General features: G+C 43.0%; 1 protein-coding gene across 1 annotated transcript in view; it reads right to left on the bottom strand.

Moving 5' to 3' along the window:
• The window catches only part of LOC143017637 (frequenin-1-like), a 156,885-nt gene extending 151,949 nt beyond the window's left edge, over positions 1 to 4,936 (bottom strand). Inside the window, exon 1 of the mRNA XM_076172427.1 lies at positions 4,812 to 4,936. Within this exon, the coding sequence (XP_076028542.1) occupies positions 4,812 to 4,936 (125 nt within the window). The remainder of the gene's footprint in view (positions 1 to 4,811) is intronic.
• Positions 4,937 to 10,000: the final 5,064 nt, after the last annotated feature.

The raw sequence follows: 10,000 nt of genomic DNA, 5'->3' as shown, positions 1-10,000 counted from the left end.
ATTGAAGAAAACGTACATACTCGTACAGTGCATACATACATACATACATTACGTATACACACACACAAACATATATGTATATACATGCATATATATACATATATATATATATATATACATATATATATGTATATATATATATACATATATATATATATATATGTATATATATATATATATATATATATATATATGTGTGTGTGTGTGTGTGTGTGTGTGTGTGTGTGTGTGTGTGTGTGTGTGTGTGTGTGTATTCATGCACGCCACACATACTCAAACATTACAGACGAAATGCAAATATAATCTCTCTCTCTCTCTCCCCATCTTTCTCTCTCTCCGACCAACACTGCGAGGTGATATGAAGATGGAATTATGCTTTTAAGGTGATGAAATTCGAGGAGAATTTTAGATATTTTCTCAATTATCGTTTTGCCCTCGAAGACAAAACGGGAACTTTCTGACAAAATGAATGAATGAATGAGTGAATGAATGGGTATGAATGAATAAATACGAATGAATGAATGAATATGAATGAGTATGAATGAATGAATGAATGGATTAATTAATATGTCTGAATGAATGGATGACGGAAAAAGTCAGTGAAGAAATAAATAGATAGATGAATATATACCTACATACATACAAACACACACGCACACACAAATGTATACACACACACACACACACACACACACACACACACACACACACACACACACACACACACACACACACACACACACACACATATATATATATATATATATATGTATATATATATGTATATATATATATACATATATATATGTATATATATACATATATATATATATATACATATATATATGTATATATATATACACACACAATGTCCAAGGGTTGGTTCAAGAGGTCGACTGGAGAATGTAACCAGACACCCGTGATGGAACTTGAACTTGATTCGAGAAGAATTGAAAAAAAATATATATATATATATATATATATGGCGATGACCAAACGAAATAGAAGAAGGATATGACCCTTGACAAAAATACAAAATAAAATAAAGCTGAATAAAACGAAAACGAAAAAAAAAAGTTTATTGTCCGTTTGGAAGTTCTTCGGCTCTGTACACACAAAAACATATACATACACATACACCCATTTTACATATAGACATACGTATATATTATATATCCATGTTAGCATTATGTAAAGCCATATGAATATAGTTATAGATTGAATACCTCTGCAACTGGGGCTCGAACCTTTGGCTGTACGACTGTTTACCACAAGACAAGAACACTACCATCATTCCACACAGAACGTTCAAAAAGCAATATTCTGGAATTTGTCCTAACCATACCCCGACATCAACTCGCATGCTATGTATAGGACAAATTAAAGAAAATTCCTTTTGAACATCTTCTCTTTTATGATGATGGCATCCTTGAATTGTGGTAAAGAGTCACACAGCCAAGGGTTCGAGTCCCATTAGCAGAGCTATCTAATCCAACTGTCCTAATTCCGGAACACGAGTATGTAATATGTACGAGCGCACTGACTCGCAGCTGCACTTCTCGATTGCACTCTTCTCTCTCTAACAACCGGGCACTCCCTAATATATGATGATAACGTGGGCACTTGACCGGGATTGCAACGATAAACAAAGGGTAAAGGGACAAAGGCAAGACCTTGGCGACCTTTGTGCAGACCTTTGGATTCCTCCCCCGAAGGGATTAAGGCTGGCCGTGTTGGGGCAGCTCGGACGTTGTCCTTAATCTTAGTAAACTCCAGCTAATGCTGAAAAGGAGTTTATCTTAACCATTAACCAATGACATGTAAATTGTAATATACAGTATCTGTGTGTGTGTGTGTGTGTGTGTGTGTGTGTGTGTGTATGTATGTCTGTATATGTGGGTGTATATATGTGGGTGTCTGTGTGCGTATATGCCTGTATATATATATATATATATATATATATATATACATATATATATATATATATATGTATATATATATATATATATGGCTTAGAATTAAAGTGCATTATGGTTGACAGAAATGTATCTCTAATCACTGGGACCCATTCAGTGTTGTACAATGGGGTGAAGAGGGGAATGTCTGTTGAGGAAGGAAGGGAGAGGACGGAAGACAGAGGTGAGTGGAGAATGGTTGTATATGGATGATGTTGTGATTGCATGAGGAGGAATGGGCGGGGGGGGTGGGGGGGTGGGGGTGGGTAGTATGTGTGAGTAAATTTTGACGCAGCCCGAAGGGATTTCTCCCCGTCCTCTCCTTATATGCAAGGGGGACGGAGAGGGGGGGGGGTCGCCGATTAAATGAAGCGGCCTTGTTGTGGATGTGCTGTCTTGCGACACTGCTTCTGACCCAGGGCGGTGGGCAGGGTGCAGGGATGACCCGTCATTCAGGAGGTGCTCAGATGAGAGGGAGGGTGGGAGGGGTGTGGAGTGTATTTAGGGATGAAATGGGTGGGAGTGTTTTTATGCCTTTCCCTATTTGGCTACCTCCCTTGGAAGGGGGAAAAAGCCTTGGTATATGTATGTATGTATGTATATATATATATATATATATATATATATATATATATATATATGCATGTGTGTGTGTGTGTACACGTGGCGGATGTGTAAATTTGTGACAACATACACACAGAGGCGCGGCAAAGAACGTGGCTCCTGAGCAAACCGGGCGTGCGAAAACTAAAGCCAAAAAATCCAGGATACTGAAAGCTTCGGAGTACAAGATCCAGGGGCCAATTTTGGGAATGGCGCCCGGAATTTCTTTCCAATTCCCACTCCCCCGGACTCCCCCGTCCCCGCCAATTCCCACTCCTTCGGTTCCTCCTCCTCCTCCCTCCGCTCTCCCGCATCCTCTAATCCCGAAGAGAATTGCTAACACGTCAACTTTTGCCTACCTCCTGACTACTGGTTCTTTTGATGTACCCTCTCCTCTCCCCCCCTCTCTCTCTCCTTCTCTCTCTGTGTGTTTCTCCTTCTCTCTCTCTCTTTCTCTCTCTCCTTCTCTTTCTCTCCCTCTCTCTCAACTTTTTATCTCTTTTCTCCTTCAGTTAGGTGGGTCTATGTTGCTGTGTCTATATCTTCATGTGTTCGTTTGTGTGTCTCATATTGCACACACACACACACACACACACACACACACACACACACACACACACACACACACACACACACGGGACCCCATGAGTTTTGCTTCCTTCATGTACACTACAATTTAATATAATTAAATAAATACACATAAAAACGCACACACACACACACACACACACACACACACACACACACACACACACACACACACACACACTCCAGGTTTTCTCTCTGTTATGTTGTCCTTCTTTCATATATTTTATTTCCTTTTTTTTTTCTTTTTGGTCGACATCATTAGCTCTTCCTCCAGGTTCCTATTTTCTCTATTTATCTTCAGACTTTCTGATATTCTCCAAGATCCCCTACAACTCAGCATACTTCTCCTCTTTTCTTATTTCTCCCCTTTTCCTTTCTCCCATACTTCTTCTTTTCATCGACATCTCCAATTCTCCTTCCCTTTCCAGACTGACGTTCTCGACATCTTTCTTTTCTTCAGCTTCTGAAGTCTCCAGGTTCAGTTTCTGAAGTCCCCAGGTTCAGCGCCTTTGACACAGAACCTCCGTGTGTCGTTCTCATTACTCTTTGCAAACCGAAAGACCTTTTTTTACCTTTTTTGATTTCTGAGTCTCGCTCACATTTAGTGTCTCTTTTTTTATCTACATAACTTCCCCCCCTCCCCCCCAGGGCCGTATCCACGGGGGGGCTATGGGGGGCTTAGCTTCCCCCAAATCCAATTAGCACCCCCCAAATTGATTTTCACTCAAAATATTATAAATACACTACACCGGAAAACTTACAAAAATAAGCTAAGTTTATGGTGAATTTATGATACATGATGTAGGAGTATATGCATAATATATGAAATTGTAGCTATCATTACTGGCATATCAAATGTTATATATCATATATATATATATATATATATATATATATATATATATATATATATATATATATATATATATGGGGCATAGAACAGCGGCAGCCCCGTAAAGCATGATTAGCCCCCCTAAAATTTAGTTCCTAGCTACGACCCTGGTTAGCTTCTTTCCCTTTATAGGGAGGGTAGCCAACCAAGATTTCCACCCCATCCATCAATCATTTCCCCTTTTTATCTTAGCTCCACGTGGATGAAAACCCATCCCTGACTCCCGCCCACTGCCCGGGTCAGAAGCAGTGCAGCAAAACACAGCACATCCACAGCAGGGCCAGCATTGCACAGCGACACTAGTTTCTCGTCTCTCCATACACTTCTGGTTAGCTTGCAACTCTTGAGTAATTTTCTTGAGTGCCCACACACACACACACACACACACGACTCGGTGGCGCGGTTGATAGAGCACTGGACTGTCAAGTACGGTGGTGCTCGCAGTACCTGGTTCGAATCCTGCCCAGGGCCGAAATTATTTCGGTATCGCTGCGCTTCGGGTCGTTACTCCGACTCTCGTTGGCGGGGAGTTGTGTGTGTGTGTGTGTGTAAGGTCATAGCATTACCCATAGATCGGTCATACGAGCTCTGAGCTCTCTTCCGGGAGGGAAATAGCTGTCGATCACGAGTCCAACACACACACACTCTTCATCTCCGTTAATCCGCCTTGCGTCACGTATCCCACTGTCTTATGCGTTTCTGTTCTTCCTCAGGCTCATGGAGAGGACAATTCGTCAACACTAAATTGTATCGCTAAACATCCACTAACTCACACTAGTTTCCGGTCTAGGATTCCACTAAGAACTCTTTGTGGCCCACAAGGGGCTTCGTGGACCATTTGTTGCGAACCAGTAACCCACACGTTGTGAGCCACCTCAGCGTATTTGCCTTTTGCCATAACCAAAATAAACGGTAAAATGCCATACGGCATGAAAGGAATCAATTATAATAATCAAATCTCAACCACTTTATATCAATTTTTTTGAGCAGCACTGAAACATTTTCAAAATTCTAATTTACTCACTGTCTGAAAAAAAAAGAGTAAGACTTTTGACAAATTACTTTTATAGTGAATTTCAGTGGATTTTATTTAGCTGAGGGAGCATCGTGACGTCACTTTGCCCAAAGTCCGCCCCCTAACTGAATAAAATCGCAAGGCGTTAAACAGAACAGATATGTGTCAGGTCGATAGCATTAAAGAATCAAATCGTGTGTTACTTTCTATCTAGAATAAATGTGAAAAAATGAGCAAGAGAATACTAGTAGGAATGATAATAATAATAATAGTAATAATAATGATAACATTAATAGTAATAATAATAATAACAATAGTAGTAGTAGTAGTCCAGCCAAAGAATACCCCCCCCACCCCGCCACACTTCACCCATCCAGCACCCATTTGTTGTCCCTTTTACGCTCCTTATGGATGAAGGACCACCCCTTACCTCCGCCACACTTCGTAGGACAAGAGCAATGCAGCAAGACATAGCACCTCCACAGCCCGATAACCGAAGCCTGTTTACCCCCACTGCTTCCTTAACATGGCGACCCTCCCCACTCAAGTAATTCCAGAGCGGAAGAAATCCCTTCAAGGAGCGTCTATTTCTGATACATTTACACCCACTCTCCACTCACACCTATCTCTTTCCTGCACGAGAATGCCTGTCGAGCAAGGAAGGGAGAGGGCAAGACAGTAATGGACTGTAGTTTGCTTCCTTCCTTGCAGAGAACCTCTCCAACTATCCCATATTTGTTTCCCCTTTCCTCTTGGCTCCACGTGGATGATGGGATAGCCCTGTTTCCCGCCCACTGCCCGGGTCAGAGGCAATGCAGCAGGGCGCAGCACATCCAATGCAGCAAGACGCAGCACATCCACAGCCAAGCCTCTGGGTTTCTGTCAGGGTCTTCAGGAAGAAGGAGAATGACAATGAACGTCTAAGCTCTCTTTAGGCTTTCTTCTTCTTTTCTTCAATGGCTCCTCCTCCTCCTCCTGCTTCACCTATTTCTCTCCCCTCCCTCCTACTTCTCCTACTCCTACTTCACCTATTCCCCTACTCCTTATCCCCCTAATTCACCTTTTCCCCTCCCTTTTCCCCTCCTCCTCCACCTCCTTCTTCTTTTTCTCTCCCCTACCTCCTTCTCCTCCTACTCCACCTATTCTCCTTCCTCCTCCTTCCCCCACTTCACCTATTCTCCTTCCTCCTACTACTTCACCTATTTCCCTCCCCTTCCTCCTCCTACTTCACCTATTCCCCTCCCCTTCCTCCTCCTCCTTCACCTTATACCCCTCCCCTTCCTCCTCCTACTTCACCTATTCCCCTCCCCTTCCTCCTACTACTTTACCTATTTCCCTCCCCTTCCTCCTCCTACTTCACCTATTTCCCTCCCCTTCCTCCTCCTACTTCACCTATTCCCCTCCCCTTCCTCCTTCACCTTATACCCCTCCCCTTTCTCCTTCTACTTCACCTATTTTCCTCCCCTTCCTCCTCCTCCTTCACCTATTTCCCTTCCTTTCCTCCTCCTTTATCACCTATTCCCCTCCCCTTCCTCCTCCTCCTTCACCTATTCCCCTCCCCTTCCTCTTCACCTATTCCCCTCCCCTTCCTCCTCCTCCTTCACCTATTCCCCTCCCCTTCCTCCTCCTCCTTCACCTATTCCCCTCCCCTTCCTCCTCCTCCTTCACCTATTCCCCTCCCCTTCCTCCTCCTTCCTTTTCGAGCACCCCATTCTCCCTCCGCATTTGGCCACGATCTTTCTTCTCTTTCTTCGGCCAGGGTTGCCAACTGCTGCGCAGCACACAGAGGCCGGAAAGAGTCCGGGGTTCTTTTGGTGTTCATTAATTAAGGGCGCTCGCTTGAATCTTGCCTTCCTTATACAGTAATTGTTCCGAGATGGACCATCACTCTTGGTGGACCTTGGGCTCAACAACTTTTGGGAGACTCCGCTTATGGCCTCTTCTTCTTCTTCTTCTTTTTCTTCTTTTTCTTCTTCTTTCTTAGCTTCCCCGTTTCCGGTAGCCATTAAGATATGAGAGGTTAAAAATAAACAGACACATCACACGCGTAAACACACACACACGCGCAAATACAAACGCACACACAAACACATAAGTACACACACACATATAAATACAAACACACACACAAATACATAAACACACACAAATACAAACACACACAAATACACACACAAATACACAAATACACACACACAAACAAATAAATACACACACACACAAATGCACATGCACACACACACAAATACATAAATACACACAAACACACACACAAACACACACACACACACACACATTCACAGAGTGAATCAAAAGTCACCACACACGAATATCCTACTACCTACACTACAACAGTTCCGGTCTATTCTTAGTTACAATAACTGAGGACTGCAATTTTTGGCACGTGCGTGGGACGAATTTCCCCTCTCCCCCTCTCCCCTCTTCCCTCTTCCACCCTCTCCCCTCTCCTCCAGAATGTCATTCCATTGTTTCTTTGAGGCCGTCCACGTCCAGCTGCCAACCGGTGTTACGTGGAAAAGCTTTCATCGCTTGAGGTGTTCCGGGACACTTGTGGTTAGGTTGTGTAGTGCAGGTGGGCATGTCGGAGAAGGAATGCGGAAAAAGAAGGGGGCATGTCGAAGAAGGTATGTGGGCTTAAAAAAGAGGGACATGTCGAAGAAGGAATGTGGGATGTGGGATAAAAAAAAAAAAAAAGGCATGTCGAAGAAGGTATGTGGGCTTAAAAAAGAGGGGCATGTCGAAGAAAGAATGTGGGATGTCAGAGAAAGAGAGAGAGAGAAAGAGAGAGAGAGAGAGAGAGGGAGAGAGAGAGAGAGAGAAAGAGAGAGAGAGAGAGAGAGAGAGAGAGAGAGAGAGAGAGAGAGAGAGAGAGAGAGAGAGAGAGAGAGAGAGAAAGGACAGAGAAAAGTCGTAGAAACGCAGAACTTGGCAAAACAGAAAAAAATAAACTGATAAACAAACAAATAAATGAATAAATGAATGGCATTCTGGCATACAGGTACTGCGCCACAACACACAAGGCAAAGGTGACGTGTCTGATCATAACTAATTCGATTTCGGACATACCTTATTTACCTCCCATCCATTTACTTATTTATTTATTTTATTTTATTTTAAAACTTCTTCTTGGACTAAAATAAACTAAAAATAATTATATTACTCCAAATGCCAATTAGTGCCAAGTGACACTGTATCAGCCACAAGGTGCCAATTCCTAAACGCCTTCCGTACCGGTTGGCACTGTCCATTCTGGCGTCAGGGGATTTGATTCACTTCTGAGGAGCCACTGAATGGGTTACGGCCTTCCTCGACCAACAAAGGATTACAAAGGCGGAGCATGCCGATAGGAGACTTTTTGGTCCATAACTAGGTCGGATGCGAAAAAATTATAATAATGACAAATTAAAAAATAAATACATAAATATTATAAAGAAATGAATAATAATAAATAAAATAGATAACTTCATAGGTATAGTTAAGTAATAAACAAACAGGTAAATAGTAAATAATAATAAACTGACAGATAACTAATAATAAATGAAAATCAAGCAAATAATGATAAACAAACAGACAAATAATAACACCATCCATTTAATCCAATCTGTCGCCAGGGGATTCGAGTCACCCTGAGGTGGCGCTCCGTTGCATGTATGTTGCTGGCGGTCGCGGTGCGTCATTCTTCGGCTTGAACAAGTGAAGGCTTTTGGTCTTGCAGAAGACGAATGAGCTTGAGGAAGACAAACGGCGAAGTAAAAGACAATGGTTGTGCAGTTTCTCTTTGTTTTTCGAAAATGTAAACACAACTCTTTTCTGCAGGGGGTGTATAATTTCCCGTAAGTTTGTTGTCTTAAAAGAAAGAAAAAAATTGCCATTCGTAAAATACGACATTATCATTATCTAATAAAGAAAAGAAAGAAGACTTTGGTGAAATATCATCGTCATCATTATTATAATTCTTTTTTAGATGAAACTTCGTGGTAAGAGTATTACAACTTCCACAGAGTCAAATTCAGAACATGAGGACGCAACTTTTACCCACCACTGTACGGCATATGAATGTCTTGCAGAGGGAAATACTTGGGTCTCAGGACACACCAGTCGCCGGTCGAGCTCGCTAACGATTGGCCCACCACAACCCCCCCTCTCCCCCCACTCCCCCTCCCCCCCCTCGTGAAAAGTGAGTCTCGGGAATGTGTTCAAGCGAAGAGTTTTGCGGAGTTTCCCCGCGAGAGTAATGAGAGAGGAGAAGCGTGGGCCTCTGGGAGTCCAATTATTGGTTCGACGCCAAAGTGCTCGGGACGATGGCGGTGTGGGAGTGCCAGCCAGCGCCAGCTTGAGCCTACATTACTGTTGGCGACATGTCTCTGACTTGCAGGGGGAGGGCAAAATGACGGGAATGTGTTGCATGTGTCTCCTTTGTTTGCCATATGTATGTCACATGCTGGCGACATGTTTGTGACTTGCGCCGCAAAATGGCGGGAATATGTTGCCTGTATCTCCTCTGTTTGTCACATACTGGCGACATGTTTGTGACTTGCGGCGCAAAATAGCGGGAATGTGTTGACTATGTCTACTCTCTTTGTCATATGTATGTCACATGCTGACGACATGTTTGCGACTTGCGGCACAAAATGACGGGAATGTGTTGCCTGTGTCTCCTTTGTTCGTCACATGTACGTCACATGCTGGCGACATGTTTGCGACTTGCGGCGCAAATGACGGGAATATGGTGCAGTGTCTCCTTTGTTTGTCACATGTATGTCACATGCTGGCGACATGTTTTTCACATGTAGAAGACATGTTTGTCACATCTATGTCGCATGTTGGCGACACGTTTTTCGCATGCATGTCACGTATTGGCGACATGTTTGTGACACAGGGGAAAAAAGCCCGAGAATATGATACAGTGCCCCCAACCCATCAAAA

The sequence above is a fragment of the Oratosquilla oratoria genome, chromosome 3 (genome assembly GCF_046742065.1).
Source record: "Oratosquilla oratoria isolate Oo_2021 chromosome 3, ASM4674206v1, whole genome shotgun sequence".
NCBI classification, from domain to species: domain Eukaryota; kingdom Metazoa; phylum Arthropoda; class Malacostraca; order Stomatopoda; family Squillidae; genus Oratosquilla; species Oratosquilla oratoria.
Note: the sequence above shows the minus strand (reverse complement) of the source record. Positions and strands in the feature narration are given on the sequence as shown.